The 20,900-nt window shown below is 35.3% G+C and overlaps 4 protein-coding genes across 5 annotated transcripts; 1 reads left to right on the forward strand and 3 right to left on the reverse strand.

The window, feature by feature from the left end:
• Positions 1-489: 489 nt before the first annotated feature.
• Positions 490-4,280, reverse strand: LOC113348732 (trigger factor-like). 2 transcript variants are annotated; one of them, XM_026592584.1, is made up of 8 exons: positions 3,928-4,280; positions 3,465-3,553; positions 3,217-3,260; positions 3,023-3,108; positions 1,602-1,710; positions 1,407-1,420; positions 1,091-1,192; positions 490-949 (listed from the first exon to the last, which is right to left on the reverse strand). In XM_026592584.1, exons 1-8 carry the CDS (start codon positions 4,057-4,059, stop codon positions 815-817), a joined length of 711 nt encoding a protein of 236 aa, XP_026448369.1. In that variant the 5' UTR covers positions 4,060-4,280; the 3' UTR covers positions 490-814. The 2 variants fall into 2 exon arrangements, with proteins under 2 accessions (XP_026448369.1, XP_026448370.1); XM_026592585.1 differs by having other exon boundaries at positions 3,500-3,553; positions 3,928-4,279.
• An 8,306-nt stretch (positions 4,281-12,586) lies between these two features.
• Positions 12,587-13,901, reverse strand: LOC113351739 (30S ribosomal protein S11, chloroplastic-like). The gene is made up of 2 exons (XM_026595674.1): positions 13,848-13,901; positions 12,587-13,060 (listed from the first exon to the last, which is right to left on the reverse strand). The coding sequence occupies exons 1-2, from the start codon at positions 13,899-13,901 to the stop codon at positions 12,587-12,589; spliced, it is 528 nt and encodes a 175-aa protein (XP_026451459.1).
• A 157-nt stretch (positions 13,902-14,058) lies between these two features.
• On the forward strand, positions 14,059-16,595 carry LOC113353791. Its single transcript, XM_026597287.1, has 8 exons — positions 14,059-14,202; positions 14,358-14,452; positions 15,124-15,188; positions 15,322-15,416; positions 15,608-15,716; positions 15,855-15,868; positions 15,946-16,047; positions 16,142-16,595. The coding sequence occupies exons 1-8, from the start codon at positions 14,143-14,145 to the stop codon at positions 16,373-16,375; spliced, it is 774 nt and encodes a 257-aa protein (XP_026453072.1). The 5' UTR covers positions 14,059-14,142; the 3' UTR covers positions 16,376-16,595.
• A 220-nt stretch (positions 16,596-16,815) lies between these two features.
• Positions 16,816-19,692, reverse strand: LOC113348733 (peptide chain release factor PrfB1, chloroplastic-like). Its single transcript, XM_026592586.1, has 7 exons — positions 19,391-19,692; positions 19,225-19,293; positions 18,574-18,794; positions 18,254-18,457; positions 17,952-18,167; positions 17,461-17,647; positions 16,816-17,271 (listed from the first exon to the last, which is right to left on the reverse strand). The coding sequence occupies exons 1-7, from the start codon at positions 19,593-19,595 to the stop codon at positions 16,985-16,987; spliced, it is 1,389 nt and encodes a 462-aa protein (XP_026448371.1). The 5' UTR covers positions 19,596-19,692; the 3' UTR covers positions 16,816-16,984.
• Between the last annotated feature and the right edge of the window lie 1,208 nt (positions 19,693-20,900).

Consider the following 20,900-nt stretch of genomic DNA (forward strand, 5'->3'; position numbering starts at 1 on the left):
GAAGAAGCACAAGCACTATAGTTTTTTGGAATGACCGATCTCCTAGTTTTTAATTCCTGCAGTCGCTTTTGGCACTGTCAAAGCCTATGATATATGTATCATAAATAACAATATCTCTGTAGTTTCTCCTGCCGATGTTAATCCAAGAAATTCAATCATTAGAAGAGCTACTCAACATGAGTTATTCTCTGAAGAGACTGAAGCCGCAGATTAACGGAAGCCCAGTAATATAAGTCTTATTTTCAAAAAAAAAAAAAGTAAAACAATGCACAAGTGCATTGCCAAAATAAAGAGTTAACCAGATCCCCAAGTTGATCCTGAATTATCAACAACAGGGCGGAATTTCAATGGCGGACAAAGCGAGAAAAGGAGGAGCGAGAGAAGAGGTGGTCTAACACCCTGAAGTACTAAGATTGAAGAATGGGGGATGGGGTATAAAAAATGCGTCAACTGCCAACCTTTTAGTAGACAGTAACTCTTCACATCATATTGGACCCACACATTCGTGTGTGACCTAACATTTCCCCAATTATATTTGAGAGTTTAATAAGCAATGGAAATGGAAGCATGTCAAAACTTCAAAAACTGTTAGTTCACTGCTAATGTGATACAAAAATTCTAGTAAAAGATAAATATTAGACGCATGAAGATTTATCTGTTAGTTCCCTCCACACATAGTAGAGGGTAGAGGCCCGTCGATATGAGTTTGTTCCTCCAGGTCTATGTGCGATCCTTATGCTTCTCGTCACTGTCTGTGGGAGGGCTAAGCAGTTTTAGTCTCGTTCAGGACTTTATGGAATATTTTCTTCAAATGTTAACATTTTTCTTTATTTGTTTCTTGAAGATGAATAAATGCATCAAAGCTGAATTCTGTACCAGGTTCAAATTTTGCTTCAAGCTCTTCATAGTTCTGCTCAACACTAAGCTCCTTGGTAATCTTCAAACCTTCCTGTAAAAACCAGGCGAAAGGCAGAAAAAGAAAAGAGAGGAAAGAATAGAAGGGTGAATTGATGCGTAAAAGAAAAGGAGAATCATTAGTTGGGTTCATACTAAAAGCAAGAGATTAAAATTTCAAAAGGCTACAATGTACCTTCTCTACGTACTCGGCAATGCTTGAGTTTATTACTCTCTTGATCACATTCTTGTAAACTTTTTCTGGCCCAAGGACTTGCACGAGTATATCTTCAGGTATCTGCCGTACATGATTGAGAAAAAATCATATAAGACCTGAGACCTGTTCTTTTATGCTGAAAAGACTAACTCAGAACATAAATTTGTAATCCCAAACCATTCTTGTTACTAACTGTGTTTGACTGAAAAAGATGTTTCAACAAGAAATGGAGCTGAACTATATCGTGAAACGATTCTTGGTGACAGGAAATATCATATATGGGAAGGAAACTTACATTTGGAGTTTTTCCTGATAGCGACAAGATTCGCAGCAAATCAACCAAAAAGAGGAAAACGAGAGTTAGGTTCTAATATAAAAGACATGACTGCATATGGTTACTAAAACGTGAGAAACATGCTAAATTAAATTAGTGGATAGTAAGGTGTATGCAAACAGAATGTCTCATGAGAAACTAAACACAGAAACTGACCTCCTTTTACTCTTCGAAAACCTGGAATGGGCTGTGCAGCAGCAACCATTTTGGAAAAAACGTCGTCAAAAATTTCTTGTGTTTTCGCACCAGTAACATCTATCCGTATCTGATTTAATCATAACGAGTATGCAGTTTGGCTTAAGTGATAGATATTTGCATTATCATGATACATTAACTGAAGAATAGGCAGTGACGGAAGGAGGGGGTGGCGTACCTAGGCTGCAGCCCACCCCAAAATTAGTAAAAGCTTATTTAACCCGTTGTAATTCCTAAGAGAGAAAAAATTAGCCCAGGTAAGAATTTCAAGTAGCCTAAGTATCCAGTATTTGTGTTCCAGATCTCATGCTATGCTCAATCACAGCGACATCAAGTATACTATTTTTAGGAATTTCCGTAGGATTAGTGTTTGATAAATATTGTATTACTGAACCAAAAGTTGTTCCACCCAACTTGCATTAGTTTCAATAGGTAAAGTGTTTAATCAATTGTGTTAATGAACACAAAGTTGTTTTTTCCAACTTTCAGTAATGTTAGTAGGTTAAATGCTTGATAAAGTTGTATCCTTGAATCCAAAGGTGTGCTTCTCTATTTTGTTTAATTCAGTAGTTTTAAATTGTTAACTGAGTTGCCTCAATGAAAAATAACTTAGTTGTCTTGATGCTGCAGCTTTAGGGAACATCCATCAAGCTCTCCACCAGTCCTTTGAAGGAAGGTGAAAGTTTTCTAAGCAGTAAGTCTGTATCTATAAATTATCTCACTACTTGTCATACTAAACATGAGAAACATCTGTTTAGCCATAGCAAAAAGAAATATTTTTTTATGGGAAAAGTTACTCCATTGAACTCTTTTTCCTTTTTGTTAAAGAAAAATTGAGCTAAATATTTCCTTCTTTCACAACAATCCTAATGGATAGTGATATTTGTAAGTACTATAATGCGATGATAATCTTTCTGTTGTAATCAAATTTTAACAGCTTCTCATATAGCTTAGGACCTTGAAATCTTTACTTCTTTCCTCCCTCGTAAGTAGTTTTCTAAATGGCACTTGATGGTCTATGACTTCTTTTCTTTCCTCCTCACTCATATAGCTTAGGACCTTGTGTGCTTCTTTCCATTAGGCACTTTTTAAGCTCTTCTGAGTTCCTCGACTTTGCTAACCAAGTTTGTTCAGTGGATTTGCAGGGTTGTGGCAGCGGTCATCTTATTATTCATTTATTTTTCGTTTGTGTTACGTTCTCAACCTCTACTGTTGTAGTTTCGCTACTCTCTATTTTGCCACTATCATATTCTCTTTTTAATTTCATGGTACTTCTGTTGGAAAAAAAAATTAGCCCCCACAAACATAAATTTCTGGTTCCGTCGCTGAGAATAGGGTATAAACAATCATATTACAAGCAGAAGAACAATGAAATTTTTTACCTTCAACTCTAGTGGCTCAGAAGTAGTGGTAGCAGCAACTGAGATGCCATCCAATGAAGTAGTAGAAATACCTACTTCTTCCGATTCTAAAATAAACAACCATTTAGAAGTAATAATAAGTAGTAGAAAGTCTTCCAAAGCACTCTCAAGAACATAACAATGATAAAAATGAACAACACGAAGTCATTTTATACCTGAAGATAAAGCAAATGCACAAAGCGAAGATCTTTGATTTACCCTATAAAACGAAAGTAAGCAACAGTTAGTTATTCAAAATCAGTTTGTTCTTCCATTTCTTTTGATTTAAATTTAAGCCTTTCATACATAAAGTGGAATAGGTACTTGCAAGTTTCATAGGATCAAGAAACAAAGAATCCCAATATTGTGTAAATACTAAATGTAGCAAGTTAGAATTTTTTAAAAAAGAAAGCAATTATCATGCCTAGACTGCTCTTGTTTTCGATAGTGAATACTAACGCTTGCACTTCTTCTGAAGTAAACATGGTTGCGAGCTTTCCACGAACTCACTTCCTGCGCAACAAAATTGTATCATTAAGCAGATAACTTCATCTTAAAATCCAGAAAATGTATGCCATCCCTTTCCAAAATGATGGAAACATTCACATTCCACGCACTAATTATCTTCTGGGAGGTGCAACTCATGTTCAATAAGTATTAGTTCCAAATTTAGTTTTGAGTTATTATATCAATAAAGTTGCGTTTTTATTACTAAACCTTGATTTTTCCTTATAGAATTTCTAAGTGATGGCGAGGACTGTAAGATACACATTAGGTTTCGGAAAATCCTATTGGAAATTGGTCAAATCGAAAAACTATAACAAACAAATTAATTAACAGAAAACATGCCAAAACTCAATCTTTCAAATGTGAACGAAATCACTTACTTTGCCGTTTCCACATAGAAGAACTTTGGGAGAAAATGTAGATATTGATAGAGACGCCATTTTATCAAAAAGAAAATAACAGAGAAATTTACAGAACCTGATCTTTTCCAGGCATTGATAGGCAAATAGCATTTCTTAGTGCACCAGTATTTTTTTGGGGTGGAAAAATCCTGTTCTTGAATACTGAGGAGTGAAAGCGGACAACAGGGGATTTAGCTTTTCCTGGGAGTACAGTACAGCAGTCAACTGATTTCTCAGTCCGGATGAAGGGATTCCTTTTAATTTTTCAATAGTTTACTATAAATTACTAAGACCGGTTGTGCTATCGGCCAAAATGAAGATGTTTTCTGTATGATCATAGACTAGATCACCACTGCCATCATGGGGAATGCCCACCAAGGAAAAATGAAACACCGTTATGCGTAATGGTGTTATAAGGAAGTCTTGGATAACTAACACCAATAGACCATCCATAGATCTTATTGAGAATTTATCAAATGCAGGTATTAATCTTAGAAATTGGAAAAAAGAAGTTTTTGGCAAACCTAATAAAAAGATTTTGGGTATGCTGAGAACCATAGAAACTCTAGAAGCTAAAACAAATACGCATAACACAAAAAAAAAACTAATAAACACAAAGATACTAGAATTGGAAGCATTATATGATACAGGGAAGAAATTGCAAAAAACGGTCTAGAAACAATACCATAGCTCTTGATGAAAGAAACACCAATTTTTTTCACATTCAAACCTTAAAAAGGAGAAAAAGAAATCAAATTGATTGCATACAAGACAAGAATAATAATGTAGTATCATCAGGAGAAGAAATTGATGAGGTCCTAATGGTGTAGAGTGTTAGTACTGGAAACGATAGAAATCAACACATCTTAAAAACTTCTCAATCGGAAATGTTTTTTCTTTATTCTCTGAATCATCTGATACAGTGCTAAAGCGTTGAATAGAAATAATACTAAAACCACATGTTTCCGAGATACCACTCTCAAGGAAAAACAATACTTTTCATTAATCAAAATCTTCTCCCTTAATATAAAAAACATGGAGCTCTTTATATAAATAACTCCTTACCAAATTAATAACCATATATTTTCTTTAATTATCCAAAATACTTATTACCTTATCTAATATATATTTTCTAAACTAATAAATAATAAGAACGGACACCTAGCTCAGTTGGTCATCCTCGTTCTCCAAAGTTTCATGTGTTCAATGAGGTCCCAGGTTCGAGCCCCCAATGGCGTGATATTGCAGAAATTAACATGGAAGGTAGAGTTAGTTTGCTCCCTCTTATGACACAATATCATCCCCCATCCGCTTCGGCTCCTTTGGTTAGGTTACCCATGAGGCTCGCTGGTAGGCTAGCACAGTAACCTGTTCAACTAATGTAGTAGTATGTCATTGGAGCTTAGCTTGTTAGGCTTCCAACTAGTTTCATGTAATAATCGTTATCCAATAATACAATAATAATAAAAAAAATCTTAATAAATTAAAATATTATTTGCTAAATAATAATAATAGCTTGTCGCTCGTTTGCCTTCCACCGATGTCGTCGTGTAATGTCGTCGTTGACATTATACCTTGTATTTGTTTCTTTTTATTATAATAAAAGCCTTATTGTAATAATAATAATAATAAAAAAGAAGCAATAAATAGATATATTTCCTTTCCTTAAATACTCCACCACCTAACTTCTTATTTCTATGAACTCTCCGCTGAATCATCTATTGACATTGAAGAAGACATATTCACACACATTAAAGGCAAAATTTCACCAGAAGAAAATTCTTTCTTAACTGAGATTCCATCTCCTGAGGAGATTTGGTCAGTGGTAAAAAAACTTAAATCCAATAAAGCACATATGGATTCCCGGTGAGCTTTTTTAAACACAACTGGGATATTGTAGGTCCTCAATTAGTATCAGTAGTACAAGATTTTTTTAAAAACAAGCAGTTAGACAATAATCTCAAAAAAACTTTCCTTTTTCTTATTCCTAAAAAAAATATCCAAAGTCTCATGTGGATTACAGACCTATTGGGATGTGCAACACTCCTTACAAAATAATAGCAAAACTGATGGCCAACAGATTTAAAAAATCTTTAAAAAACATAATATCACCTCTACAATCAGCTTCCTCCCCTCTAGGAAGATTTTAGACAACATCATTATGGCGCATGAAATAGTTCACTCTATGAAGAAAAGAAAAAAGAAAATTGGTAATATGGGTCTAAAGATCGATATGTCCAAGGCCTTTGATAGGGTCAATTGGAACTTCCTTCTAAAAGATTTAAAATCTTTTGGTTTCTCGGAAGGATGGTGCACCTTAATCCACCAATGCATCTCAACAACCTCAATAGTTTTCTTACTTAATGGGAATCCTTGTGACGAGTTTAAACCCACTATGGGTATAAGACAAGGAGACCCTTTGTCCCCTTATCTTTTCATCTCATCTATGGTAGTTTTTTCTAGATTGCTAAACCGCTTAGAATCACAAAAGAAGGTACGTGGTATTAAGTTAACACCAAAATCCACATCAATCTCTCACCTTTTCTTTGTGGATGATCTGCTTTTGTTTGCCAAAGCAGACCTAATCAGTTGTAACAATTTACTCGAAGCTATAAAGATGTTTAGTAAAGCTTCAGGTCAAGTTATAAACTTCAAAAAATGTGGACTGTTCTTCAGTAAGAAAGTTCATAACAAACATCAGGACATCATTTGTAGATTAATGAAAATAAAAAAGATCAACATAAAATACACTCGTTTAGGAATCCCTCTTCTCATCGACAGATCCAAACTCAAGGCTATCGATAACATTATAGAAAAAATGTAACAAAGAATAAATAATTGGTTAGGAAAAATCCTGTCACAACCTAGTAAAATAGTTTTAAACAAATCTGTGCTTTCTAGCATGCCCATTTTTAGCATGGGATGATTTGTCTTACCAAAAAAAAAAAATATCAATGATATACAAAGAGATTTTTGGTGGGGAAAACACACAAATTCTAAGGAAATTTACACGAAAACTTTCGATTTCTTATGCAGACCTATAGAGCAGGGAGGGCTAGGTTTTAAAGAGGCAAATAAGGTAAATTAGGCCATGATTAGTAGAATAGCATGAAGGTTAGTTAGTCATCCTAATGATTTATGGGCACAAATCTTAAAAGGAAAGTATTTCAAAAAAACTGGAGCCTTACTATCCAAGAAGAAATCAAACGCTTCTTGGATATGGAACTGCATTCTTCAAGGCATTGCACACATCAAGAAATACAGTATTTGGGAGGTAGGCGATGGTTCTTCCATAAACATCTGGGAAGAAAGATGGCTCCCAGCCGGAGCTGAGACTCTGGCAAACTCTGTCCATAGGGCAAACACCCACATAACACTTGTGTCTGAGTTAATAGACTCAGACACAAAGAAGTGGAACATTCAGTTACTTCAATATATCTTTGATAACTCTGTAGTGCAGGAAATTATAAATATCAATCTCTTTACTATAAGGACCGGACACCTGAAAAAAGACAAACTCAGATGGACATTGACCATGAATGGTGAATTTTCTGTGAAGTCTTTATAATCCAAGCTTCTAAATCCTTCCAATCTGGTTTCTCACTCATCTAAGAAGTTCTGGAAAGGTTTATGGAGTACGGATACGTCATAGAGAATACAATTGTTTATCTGGAAATGTCTGCAAGATGCATTACCAACCAAACAAAAGATAGGTTCAGCTGTAGATCACCGCTGCCATGGTGGGGAATGTCCACCAAGGAAAAATGAAACACCGTTATGCGTAATGGTGTTATAAGGCTAAAATTGATATGCATCTAATTTATGGTAGTTTACATAAATTTTTCCCATTTTTTATGCATCTTTTGTGATAGTTTGCATCAATTTACCCCATGTACTATGTATCCTTTGTGGTGGTTTGCATCAATTTTCCCGTGTAATCATTTGTGGTGCTTTGCATAATGGCTATGCATTAAATTTTAAAAGTTACCATCGAATTTTTCATAAAAACATTTAATTTTATATTGTTGTTTATACTCGTTGCGCAGATTTTTTAAAATCCTTTCCGATGACATAAAATTTGTTAAATTTCAAGGCACAGATTTTTCGATATGTTATATTAAAGTTTGGTTACCAATTATACCCCTGAAAAAAATAGGATGTACAAGGAGTTATGATAATTAGACTAAAAGGAGAGGACATTTTAGGCTCTTCATTTTCCAAAGACTACCACCAAATTTCCAATCTTTTTATCAAATTCAACATTTTTGTTAGGTTTCAATTTACAAAAAAGTGGCTCCCTCCCTTCGGGCCCTCCGGTCGGTCGGCCCAATTAAGCTTCCACTGCAATGTCCGAGTAGATAATGCCACTTCCTCTCAATGCATAGTAATATTCTTAGGAAAATTTCTTGTTTGGTCCTAAGCCCATAAGGTTATTTATAGTAGGGTCCAACCGGATTAATTAGTTATCTACAGGTCCATATTTAACCAAAACATGGAAATGACCATAAACTCCTTGTTGCCAAACGTGTGTGACTGCACACCTTTAATATCTAATATAATTCGATATTCTTCTCTCTCCCATAAAGAAACCTAATTTATCTACATATATAATAAAAAAAAACATAGTAGAAGACCTAGACGTTCTTATTTGTGAAGTTTGAGAAGAAGTCTACATATGTGTTTGCTGAAAAAGTAGTATAAAATGGTATGAATTAGTAGTACATATATGATGTACTGAAAAAACCCTGTTTTATTTTAACCAATATGATACATCGATAGTTTTTTTTATCTTTTACTATTCAAAACAGCAGCGCAACAATGTTTTAGGAGATAGATTCCCTATTACATAATTCAAAAACTGATGAAAGTTCTTGAATAAGAAATCAACATCATGAGCTAATCCTTATTTGAAGAGGACCAAGCATCAACATCTTCTCCAGGAACTAATGCAACATCTTCTCCAGGAACTAAGCATATGCTAGTGGATAAAAAACCTGCAAAATATAAGAGTACATATATGATATACTCTCAGAAACTAAAAAGCTACACAAAAATGAAACCGAAAAAAAAAGGCTCAGAATTTTCAGTACATAACTTCCATACTCATTAAAAAACCATTCTTATGCTTACATATATGAATCTGTGTGTTAGACACTGTGAATTTGCAGTACATAAATGATATACTGAAAATAAAACTAGTTAATTTGCAGTTAATAAATGGTATACTCAAAAAAGTTCCTAGTGTTTGGACTAGATATAGACATCTTGAACCTGTAAATGCGACCAAAACGTAACAATATTGACACAACCATGATGAACAACGGATAAAATGAGTAGTACATGCAATATGCATTGATTCAGCTAATTACAATTCTAGATAATCTAATGTATTAACAAGCAATTACGAACCGTACATATATACACGAAACATTGAACACATCAAAGTAATACTGCTCTCGTACATACAAAACATTGAACACATCAAAATAATACTGCTCATTTTACATGAAACTAACCTGAAAAAATTATCAATCGAATTACAATCCACTACGACGAACAACAACGAACCTGTAAAAACAAAACAAAAAATCATGTTACCTTTAGGTAATCCATATATGAATTGCTGATTCATTATCTAAATCAACTCCAAAATAAGAAAAGACCGATGAATCTACGAACATAACAAAATTAAAGCAGTTCTTTTTAGTATTCCATATATGTACCTCTGATTTATAACTAAAAATCAAAGAACATAGTTCAGTATTACACATACGTACTCATGGATGGAACCCAAAACTCTGAATAAAACAAAATCAAAAAAAGTTTTTATCAGTACGCCATATACGTACTGCATAATCATGAACTAAAAATCAACTTCATGTAAAGAAGAATTGATGAAACGATGAATATAACCGAATCAAAGCACATATTTCAGTATTACACTTACATACTCATGGATCGAACCCAAAAACAGTGGCAAAAATCTGATTAAAACATAATCAAAAGAATTTTATATCAGTACGCCATATACGTACTGTCAATTCATACACAAAACCAAACTGTAACAAAGCTAAAAACATAAAAGCGTCATGAAAATCGATTTGATCTTCATAATACAATCGAAAAACAAATCAAAAGAAGAAAACAAACAAAATAATCAAAGAAGATTGTTAGAAAACATACCTGGAACAAAATATCATATATTTATTGCTGGATCAAACAATCTCAAACAACAACAAATTTATTATTTACGTCTAGATCTGAACTATTTTCATCAAAAACCATCAGTACATATAATACACAAAAACAAACTATAAACCCAACAAAATGAAAGAAAATATCAGATCTTCTAACGAAATTTATATAAAACATGATTATCTATCTAGATCCGAACTAAATATGAGATCTCCAACAACAGACTAAGATGAATTGAAAAATCAACATAGGAATCAAATATAAACCAAATACCTTGACTAATTCTTAGCTGATTTTCTTGATCTGTAGGAAGCAACAACTTCATATACAATATCTCAAATGATTTCGCCATTAGACTGAAAATCAAATCCAAATAGTTTCAAAAAAATATGAGACAACATTACAACTAACTAAATCTCGGCTAATGAAACAAGATTGAAATAAATAATCTCGCGTTCGACGATTAAAACCCAAGAATTTTTTCCTTCTTCTAGTTGCTCTCCGATTTGGATCTGAGAGATTGAAATGAAAAGAGAAAAAATGAAATGAAATTTAGTTACCCTGTTTTTATATACGTGAGGGTGATTTGGAAATTTAAAAATATGTCTCATGTATCTCGCACATGTATAGGACATGGGAATAAAATTTTAGGTCCAATTTTCTTTTTTCTTTAAAACTTTGGACCTCATGTTACTGGGATTTTGTGGGTGGACCTGCCACTAACTAGTATCACTAAACTAGTACCTATAGGTAATGAACCCTGATTTTGGGCATACCAAAATCTTTCTAGGCATACAAAAAAATAGTCCCATCTTGGGTGACCTTATAAGGGGTACCCTATGGGTAGTTCAATTACCTGTATACCCTTAATACAAAAATCTAAAATCAGTTTTCTGAAAAATAAAAATCAGTTTCCCTTACCATCTCTTCTTCCTCCTCCTCCTCTAGCCGAACTCTTCCCCCTCCTGCGAAAAAAAAAATTCATCATCGTGATTAATTGTCGATTCGTAAAAATTTGATCGTCGATTAAACTCAACCACATAATGACTCGTACAAAGAAAAGCAGGGACTAGGCAGACCAAATCGTCTTCTAATCCATCAATTGAAGAAGAAGAACCAATTGAAGATGAAGGTGTAGAAACTGAAAATCAACCACCAATTGAACCAGAAATTGAACCAACTGCATCTCCAACTCCGGAAATGAGGATAAGAAAGCAAGTTTTACAAACCCAATCTCCTATTTGCTGTTTTTCATCGATTAAATGACGGTTACAGTGTTGGGTTCGGCTTAAAATTGAGTTGCGTTTTTAGCCGAACTGTTCTTCACAAAAGCTTCCTGTAAGTGTATATGAACAGTTCGGCATGAAATTTCATGAAATTGCAAGACGAACCTAGTCACAGATAGAGATGCATAGGGGTTCGGCGTATTCGATAATCATAATATGTGCCGAACCTAGCACATTAACGAGGTTCGGCTATTACGATATTCTCAATATGTGCCGAACCAATAACAATATTTTAACCCAAAAAATAACAAATTAATGTTCGGCTCATACGATTTTCGAAATATAAGCCGAACCGGTAATTATTTTTTTTCCGAGCTATTCAGGATGTTGTTCGGCTTACTATGAAACTTTCATATAAGCCGAACTAGTGTCTAGCAGACAGTTCGGCACATGCAGTAAACAAATTCAGTAAGCCGAACCGTTCATCAATTGGTAGATTCGGCTCATAGATGTGAGCCGAACCTCAACCTGTTTCGCCGAACCATAATTCAAAAAACCTAACTTTTGATAATTGAGAGCTATAGAAGTGAGATTAAGTATAGGATATAAGTGTACCTGTGTATTAGAAGCATTGGGTTCCTCATCAATGTCTTCATCATAGGATTTGGCTCATAAAAATCATCATCTTGAGTTTGTGTTTGAGTTTGAGCTTGAATTTGAGTGGGTGTAAAATCATTCTCATAATCTAAGAAATCAGCCATTTCTGGATCATTGTTGTAGTTGATATGTATTTTCCTAGGTTTTTTAGATGAATGATGACCCTCCTCATCCTCCATTAAATCAAGAATTATAATTTTCTCACTTTCTCCTTCTCTTTCTCTCATTCTTAACCAAACCAAAACTTTGATTTTTTTTCCTCAAATTTTTCATCTAAACAACTCTTATAATTCTGAAAATTATTTTAATCACTAAACAAAATATTCAATCACTAATTAAGATTATTAACACTAATACGTAAAGGGCAGATTTGCCATTAAAATTTTTTTGGGTTAAGGAGTTATCTGATTTTGCTATTTCACAACCTTTTTTGTCTTCATTCAGTATGCCTTGGAAGATTTTGGTATGCCCAAAATTATAGTTCTAGGTAATTCCTACATATTCTTATCATATCATTGAATATAATTTTCTTTTTAATGAAATATGTCCGGTTCTTATTTCTATACACGTCTTTTTTTAGGAGGTATACATCCATTATGTGGCATAGGGGTTACATCCCGAACAATACTTATTCGGATACCACTTCCTCGATCGACGGCTTTGCGAATAGCATCTTCTGCTGCAGTTTGGGCAGCCAATGGCGTTCCTTTTTTGGTGTTCTCGAATTTACAACTCCCGGAAGAAGACCAAGAAAACATCCGACCCTCTACATCTGTAACCGTTACAATGGTATTGTTGAAGCTTGATTGAACATGAACGACTCCTGTTGGTATTCTACGTACATCCTTTTTTTTCTGCTCTTCCTTTTTCTTTTGCAAGATTCTAAGTGCCTCTTTTTTTTCTTTTTTTTGCTTGATACTACGTCTATCCTTATACGGCCTACTAGGTCCAACCTTATGTGCATCAACTGTTGTACTCTTTCTCACCTTCAACTTTCTGGGCACAGTAGTAGTAGGAACAACTGATATGCCGCCCTATTCTAATATAAACAACAATTAAGAAGTCATAAGTGGTAGAATATCTTTGGAAACAAGCACGATGTAGAAGAACGAGAATCTAAACAACACAAGAAGAAGTCATTTTATACCTGAAAATAAAGCAGATAAACGAAGGGACGGTCTGTCACTTAGCCTATAAAATGAAAAGTAAGCTACAATTAGTGATTTAGAATAATTGGCGGCTCTATATCTTTTGAACTGAATTTCATGAAAAACAAAACCAGAATTGCTTTGATTAGATTAAGAATAAAAGAAGCAATCTCATGCCTAAACTGATCTTGTTTCCGGTACGCTTGTACTTGTTCTTCTGAAGAAAACATGGTTGCAAGGTTTCCAGGAACTCGCTTCCTGCAAACCAAAACTATATCATTAAGCAAATAAGTTCATAATCCACCGAATGTTGGGAAAATATTCAGCATTCTATGCAGCAGCTACGGCCCTTTTGTGTCTGATCAAAAGACATACATTAGGCTCAAAGTTCTTGCAATGACCAATATGTAAATTTAAAAAAATGTTGCACTAGTTATTTGAGTTTTTACGTACATATGAACATAAAAAATCAAACTAATTTGGTGATTCTACACATTCTTATGAGTTTTTCGTGAAACCCTTTTTTACTGATGGGGCTAAAACATACTATGCAATTGGTCGAATTGAATATCTATGATAAACGAAAAACACTTGAGAAATAAACTGAAAACAAAATCAAAGACTCCTTCAAATTGAAGGAAAAAAACTAGGATTTCACGTGAGAATCACTTACTTTACTATGTCCGCATAGATTAGGAGAAAATGTAGCTGCTAATAGAGACGCCATTTTTCCAGAAATAACAGAGAAATTATTACAGGAAGTAAAAAAGAAATTCAATATGTACACACCCCAACTCATATTTAATCCACCCATGGTATTTTTGGGTGGAAATATCCTGTTCTTATATATCGGATGGATGGAATTCGTTCTTAGGTCCATCTCTTCTGTCTTCTCCCCCTCTCTCAGTCTCTCTCTCTTCAATCTCTGGTTTTCTGCACGATTTTTCTTCAAAATCTCCTGAAAATCAATGGCGTGTGTATCAATGTCTACAGTTCCTTCAAAAACCCTTTCATTTCCAAGTATTAGAGTAAGTTAAATTCCTCGCAGTAATTTCTGGGATTTTGTATTTTTGTTGTGGATAAAGTTAGGCAAGTTACACAGAATGCTTTTGCATATGCAACAACGACTATTAGCAATTTTATGGGTGATTGAATGCTTTTATGCTTGTTTGATTAATTACAGGAGGTTTCTATAGGGACCTTTAACAATCCTATGCATATATGTGGAAGCACTAAAAGCTTCAGTGTCCACTACACAAGAAATCATAATTTTCCTAGGTATGTCATATCTTTGAGCTATTGTCATTTCTGTTTCATAATGTATCGTTTATTAATCCTACAAGGAAGAATTTTCTTTTTGGTGCTCAAATGTATTTTATCTCCTTAATCTTATACTATATGATAGTTGGGCCTAGTAGTCTATACAAAAAGGGGTGAAGGGTGTTTGAATCATAAATTATTACCAGCTCTAGTTATGTGAGTGGAGATAGTGAGAGATGTAGGAGACAGATGAAGGATTTGATAGTGGGGTAAAGCCGTAAAGGTGACAATATTGTAGGGAGATGTGACATCGTGGTTGTCATCAATGACTTTGGATATTTTGTGGTTGGATATCATAACAGGAGATCAGTTTGTTTTGATCTGACTTCGGATTATAGTAGCCACGACCATGTAGGCTGGCTGATAGTCTGATACTATTCGGGGGATTTACTTATATTCTTCCACAATTTTACAATATGTTCCTAAGACCGATTAGCTGAATTATGCCAACACTTCTCATGTATTATGCTGGTCATTTTGTGTTGTTTCTTTAATGTGGATGTCTATTGTATAATGCTTATTCTGAATCTTGATTGGTTATGTAGCTGGTTATATTCTAAGTTATAGCTAGCAGTTTGTGACTCAAATGAAATGTAGTTTAAGTATTTTTTCCTTTTTTACTTCATAAGGTTATTATTCTCAAGCCGGGAAAGTCAAAGTCGATCATCCCAGATCACATATGCAGTTGATTCAGGTGAACTTAGGTCTAACTCACAGCACTAGAACTTATAAGTTCTTCCACATTTGTATGAAAATAGTATGATGCGCAGAAGTTTTTTTTTCATGTATCAGCCTTACCAGCTACCTCTTTTCTTTTCTCTTTTCAGGTGTCGCGTCGTCAACTACTGCTGATCAAGACATTGTTCGTCATTTAAAACAAGCAAAGGTAGTCATTGAGTCACGAGATGATGATAAGATCCAAGTGAGTTTCCACTATGTCTCCTAACTACCTTATTTTCTGTTAAGACACTATAATGTCCAAGTGAGTAAATCCCCACCTGGTCAAATTTGTGGCTTGGAAGTGCTTACCAGAATATTTTCTGTTAGTGCGATTACTTTAACAGTAAGGTGCTATGTCTTAATCTAATGTTTTCCCTGATTGCCATTGCTTAGGTTAGAGTGGAGTTAACTGGATTAGAAACACTAAAAATACATGACGTGGTTATAGCAAATCTGGCTAAATCAGCACCACCTGTTCCTGGGTTCCGCAAAATGAAAGGAGGTAACATGTTAATAGTGCCAAGGACTGTATTATAAGTCCTCTCTCCTTCCAGATTAGTTTTTTTTTGTCACATTAGATGACTGAATTTATTTTCAAAATCTGATACTTTTCTTTTGTATTGCAATGGGGATCATTCAGGAAAGACATCCAATGTAAGTGTCTTTCACTCTGGTCTTTTATTTTAAAGCCGATTTCCTTCTACTGTATGGTTGATTGGAAGCATTTGCAGATTCCAAAGAGCTTTATATTACGGGCTCTTGGTGAAGATCGTGTGACCAAGTTCACTATACAAGAAATTGTCAGTGCGACCATGACCGAATTTGTAAAGACGGCAAGTTATCAAACTTAATGCTTGAATTTATCTTTATATAACTTCACCAGCATTATACAAAAAGTAATCACTTTTTCTTTCCTACTGAAAGCAGGAAAATTTGACTGTGAACAACACGTTCAAGACAATACAATCAGCAGCAGAGCTAAAAAAGGCTTTCACTCCAGGAAAAGAATTTGGTTTCAATGCTATGCTGGATTTTGAAAAAGAAAAAAGTGATCAGACCAGTTCAAGCCCATCAGAGGTTGAAGTTTTGCCTGATACTGAAAAAGAAAATAGTGACCAGACAAGATCAAGCCTCTCAGAGGCTGAAGTTTTGCCGCAATGAGGTTACACAACAAATATTACTGTATGAACTTCCCCGGTGTAGGGTTTATGCTGGCAAAACATTGTCTGTTTGGCGCTATTGCTGAAGGTCCAAATTTTTGTAATAGAAAAAAGGGATTTGTGTACTAATTTCTACACTAGGGTCATATGTAAGGTTCCTATACAAGGCCTGAGCATTTCCACCCAAGGTAGCAGTATTCTATTTCCTGCACTTACTTGCACCTGACCCACTTAATCATAGATGTGTTCATTTTGTGACATAAATTTTGGACTTGCCCCATTTAATCATAGAGATGTTCATTTTGTGAGTTAAATTCCCCGGTCATGTGCGGCGTCAGAATTAAAGATTCATTTTATAATGTGCAACTAGAAAGGCAGCAGACTGACTTGAAAGTTGACGCCCCCACTAGTTTGGCAACCCTGGATATGTTCATCAGCATGTTTTGGATATAAAGATTAATATCAACAACAATTGACTACAAAATTTGTTCCATAAAATCGATGGATGGATCACATGTGTTGAATCTACTGAATATACACTTGTCAAAGACAAATCACGGATTTGTAAAGAGTGAGTATGATTTGTGCATGTATGATGTAGCATTGAAGCTCACTGATTGTTGCTGTACTTAAATTTGAGGTAAGCTTTGATAAAAGGCTCCAATTCACCATCCATAACGGAAGCAATATCTGATGTCTCAAGTCCTGTTCTGACATCTTTCACAAGCTTGTAAGGATGAAACACATAATTACGGATCTGCTGACCCCACTCGGCTTTCACTGCATCTCCTCGAATTTCCTTGATTTCTGATGCCCGTTGTTCCAAAGCAATGATAAGCAGTTTGGCTTTCAACCGACTAAGAGCCTTTGCCTTGTTTTGCAGCTGAGATCTTTCCTCTGCATTACGAGGAATTAAACATCAATCGACATGTTTCAAGCTGAACCGTGAGGAATAGAGTGTTTTAAAAAAAAATCTTACTAAGAACGACATGGTCCTTAAAATCGTGATTGATCTATACACGATCATAACCTGGCTTATTTGCAAGCTGTCACCAACTTAAAGTTCAAATCTCGTCGAGACCATACCTGTACAACGAACGGCAACACCAGTAGGGATATGAACCATTCGAACTGCACTTTCAATCTTGTTCACATTTTGACCTCCTTTTCCGCCTGCTCTTGAGAAGCTTATTTCAAGATCTTCTTCAGGTATCTCGACACTGGCAGAATCTTCTGGAAGAAGAGGCATAATTTCCACTCCAGAAAAGCTCGTCTACAAAAGAACATTAGAAGAGATTCAAGGTGCTAACCCCAACTAGGCAAGTGATAAATACGAGATCCTTTTTCTTCAACTCTTTTTACAGTTTTCATATTCAATTATCCTTCTAGCTAGCAGCATTCAACAAGATATCTTTGGAAAGCTACTTCCAAACGAAGTCCATGGATCATATTCCTCCCATGTCAGCAAATTAGTCACGTATTTTAAGCAATAGGTAGAGAATGAAAAACAAGGTGCCTTACATTGTACATACTTATATGACAAAGCTAAGAGAGGACCATATAATGAGAGGTATTACCTGACGAAGACCTTTGGAATTGAATGGAGATTGCCGAACAATACGATGTGTACCTTTCTCTCCTGAGAGATACCCATAAGCATAACTACCTTCAAGTTCAAGCGTTGCTGATTTTATTCCAGCTTCCTCACCCATGGATTTCTCAGTTACTCTCGTCTTGTAACGCTGCTTCTCTCCCCATCTTATGTACATCCTAAGAAGCATGTCAGCCCAATCCTGCACTGGAGATAATTCAAAGAGTGTTACATAACCATGAAACATAAATAAAAATACTTTGAAAGTACGGAAAGACGTCCAATTACCTGTGCATCTGTACCCCCAGCACCGGCAGTGATACTAATAACTGCCCCTTCTTTATCATAGGGTCCGGAGAGTAACTGCGTAAGTTCAAAACTATCTAATGCCTTGTTCAAATTTCGAATTGTATTTTTGGCTTCTTCAACAAGTTCAGTATCAACAGAATCCATTTCCTCAGTTAGTTTTACAATCATATCTGCATCTTCAACCTGGTAAGGGGAAAAAATGTGTATCAAAGGTTTATAGCATTACAATGTTTCAATATCAATTAATAATCCTGCAACCTAGATTGCGAAATGGTCACAGGAAGCAGAGAAGCACGTACCTGGGATTTGAAGTCAGTGAGCATTTTAATTTTGTCTTTGACTTCAGTAAGTGCCAGAAGAGTTTCCTGAGCTTTAGCCTGATTATCCCATAAAGTGCTATCAGCTGCCTTATTTTCAAGAGCCGTAAGATCTTCTTGTAGTTTCTCCAAACCAGAGGAGCGCTTAATTTCTGTAACCCGTTCCATCGTCATCTCAACATCCTTTCTAAAGGTGTAAAAATCTGAAATCAATGCCGAAGACAGTCAAATAAAATTGATGCATAACTTAGCATATTATACGAAATTTAAGGATTCAACAACTCCAACAGTGTTAGCTGATTCATCCTAGAGGAAGGAAAGCAAATGGAAGAATACCTTAACTTTAAACCATCTAAAGCTGATTAAAAGCCCCAGTGCATCTCTATTCTAGATTGAGTACACACAGAAAATGTCCATTTAGACCAAAAACTCATTTAACTGAGCACTAAAATTTTCTTGTTTAGTAAAAGCCAGCACGAATGTGCACTGATTCTGCAACCTTTAGTTTTGTTATCTTTCTTAAATTCACCATCATTATCACTAAAATAGCTCAATTACCACGACAGCACAGGAATCTACACAGCATTTTAACTTTACAACCAAACGGCAGACGATTTTTGTATTAGTAATTACCTTGCATTGCCCATTCATCCGTTTCAGAAACTCCCACACTCGATTGGTTCTCAGGCACTGCAAACTTTACTGAACACGAAAAAAACATCAAATGTTAATCAAGAACTTTCAAGGAAATCGAAATGAAAACCCAATAGATTAGTGAAGGTTGAAGAAAATTGCTTACCCGTGATGGGAGAAGAAGAAGAAAACCTAGATGGCTTTGATGAAGTTATTGGGAAAACGAAGTTGGAGAAGAGTGGGGAATGAATTGGTGTTGTTTTACGAAATGGATTATTAGGGTTAGCGAGTCTCTGTATTCTTCGAGTGTTGAAGTATAACGTAATACGGGAAATTCCAAGAGAGGTTGGAAGGGATTGCAGACACTCCATGAGTTCTAGAGACAGAGAAAGAAAGAGAGAAGGATAAGTGAAGCAGTTTCATACGGAACAACTCAACAGACTACGCAGTGTAGACTGCAGAGACCGCCTAATTTCCCATCTTAACCACAAGGTCCACAACATGACTGCAGTTACTTATCCATGCTCGTGACGGCAGGTCCTTTTTGACGGATGCTTCGTCAACCGCTATGGACCACGGGCAAATGGGATAGAGATGAGGGATCGACTCCCACCGGTGAAGGTTGGATTCTCTATTTTTTCCATTTTCATATACTAGAAACACCTTCTAATTCTATACTACTGAAAGAAAAGTGAAGTTTTTACAAGAAACTTGTTGGTATCGAAAACAACAAGTTGCGCTCCAACTTTTTTTGGATAGCTAAACCTAATCTAAAGAAAATTGTGAACTTTAATATTAGCATCATGTCTAGCTATATAATTTTTCAACCTTAACAAAAACTATATTAGCATCATGTCTAACTATGTAATTTTTCAACCTTAACAAAGACTATATTAGCATCATGTCTAACTATGTAATTTTTCAACCGTGACAAAAACTCAATAGTTTCAATACCAAGCTCATCTAGAGTAGTAAAAGCTAAGGTACTAATACTATACCCATTGGCTCTACAAACATCAAGGCAAGACCCAGTGTAAAAGCGTCTACACCACCCCAAGCGAAAGGAGAAACCCCCGTCACATCTAAACAAGTATCTCGGCCCTCTTCCCAACTGTAGACAAGAATGTCCACTAGCATGGAATCACCACCATCACGAGATAAGAAAATCAAAGACGCTTCAACTTTAGTGTGCACACCTGCCCTATAAAAATATCTGCAAAGGTGTCACGAACAAGATCATGTCGAAACTTGAGTCCAACTTCATTAGCACAATGCAACGTATGGTAACCATATACATCCATATCCCTGTTACAACACATACAAACACTATTTTCTACGAAGAGTGGAATGCCAAGTGTATAACAAAAAACATCACAAAAATTAACGTGGCCCCATCTTTTGTCCAAGCCCATCAACAAGAATTGAAAGTAAGTAATCTTGAGCATGCTTGGTTTTATTACATTGCCAAATCACCGAGTCCCTCCTTGACATATTGAAAAGGAAAGACATGTCTTTCATCACACCAACAAAATAGTGAACTGCTAGTGAGTACACATGAACTGGGGAAGTTATGAGATTGCTAATTTGTGAAGAGTCAATACCACACACTTGCATAAAATGGACAAAAGCCTGTCGATAAACTGGACCCTTAACTGAAATGCTTAAAGATGTAGAGG

Source organism: Papaver somniferum, chromosome 2, assembly GCF_003573695.1.
Source record: "Papaver somniferum cultivar HN1 chromosome 2, ASM357369v1, whole genome shotgun sequence".
In the NCBI taxonomy this organism is placed as follows: domain Eukaryota; kingdom Viridiplantae; phylum Streptophyta; class Magnoliopsida; order Ranunculales; family Papaveraceae; genus Papaver; species Papaver somniferum.

Excerpts from the sequence above, each read along its gene's own strand:
- LOC113348732 (XM_026592584.1), bottom strand. The coding sequence starts at position 4,059 with ATGCTATTTGCCTATCAATGCCTGGAAAAGATCAGGTTCTGTAAATTT. Across the intron at positions 3,554-3,927 it reads TTCTATGTGGAAACGGCAAA|GAAGTGAGTTCGTGGAAAGC; the intron begins GTAAGTGATTTC and ends TTTGTTGCGCAG. Across the intron at positions 3,109-3,216 it reads TGCATTTGCTTTATCTTCAG|AATCGGAAGAAGTAGGTATT; the intron begins GTATAAAATGAC and ends TGTTTATTTTAG.
- LOC113351739 (XM_026595674.1), bottom strand. The coding sequence starts at position 13,901 with ATGGCGTCTCTATTAGCAGCTACATTTTCTCCTAATCTATGCGGACAT. Across the intron at positions 13,061-13,847 it reads ATCTATGCGGACATAGTAAA|GGCGGCATATCAGTTGTTCC; the intron begins GTAAGTGATTCT and ends ATATTAGAATAG.
- LOC113348733 (XM_026592586.1), bottom strand. The coding sequence starts at position 19,595 with ATGGAGTGTCTGCAATCCCTTCCAACCTCTCTTGGAATTTCCCGTATT. Across the intron at positions 18,458-18,573 it reads TCACTGACTTCAAATCCCAG|GTTGAAGATGCAGATATGAT; the intron begins GTACGTGCTTCT and ends TCCCCTTACCAG. Across the intron at positions 17,648-17,951 it reads ATTCCAAAGGTCTTCGTCAG|ACGAGCTTTTCTGGAGTGGA; the intron begins GTAATACCTCTC and ends GTTCTTTTGTAG.
- LOC113353791 (XM_026597287.1), top strand. The coding sequence starts at position 14,143 with ATGGCGTGTGTATCAATGTCTACAGTTCCTTCAAAAACCCTTTCATTT. Across the intron at positions 14,453-15,123 it reads AGAAATCATAATTTTCCTAG|GTTATTATTCTCAAGCCGGG; the intron begins GTATGTCATATC and ends TTACTTCATAAG. Across the intron at positions 15,189-15,321 it reads CACATATGCAGTTGATTCAG|GTGTCGCGTCGTCAACTACT; the intron begins GTGAACTTAGGT and ends TTCTCTTTTCAG.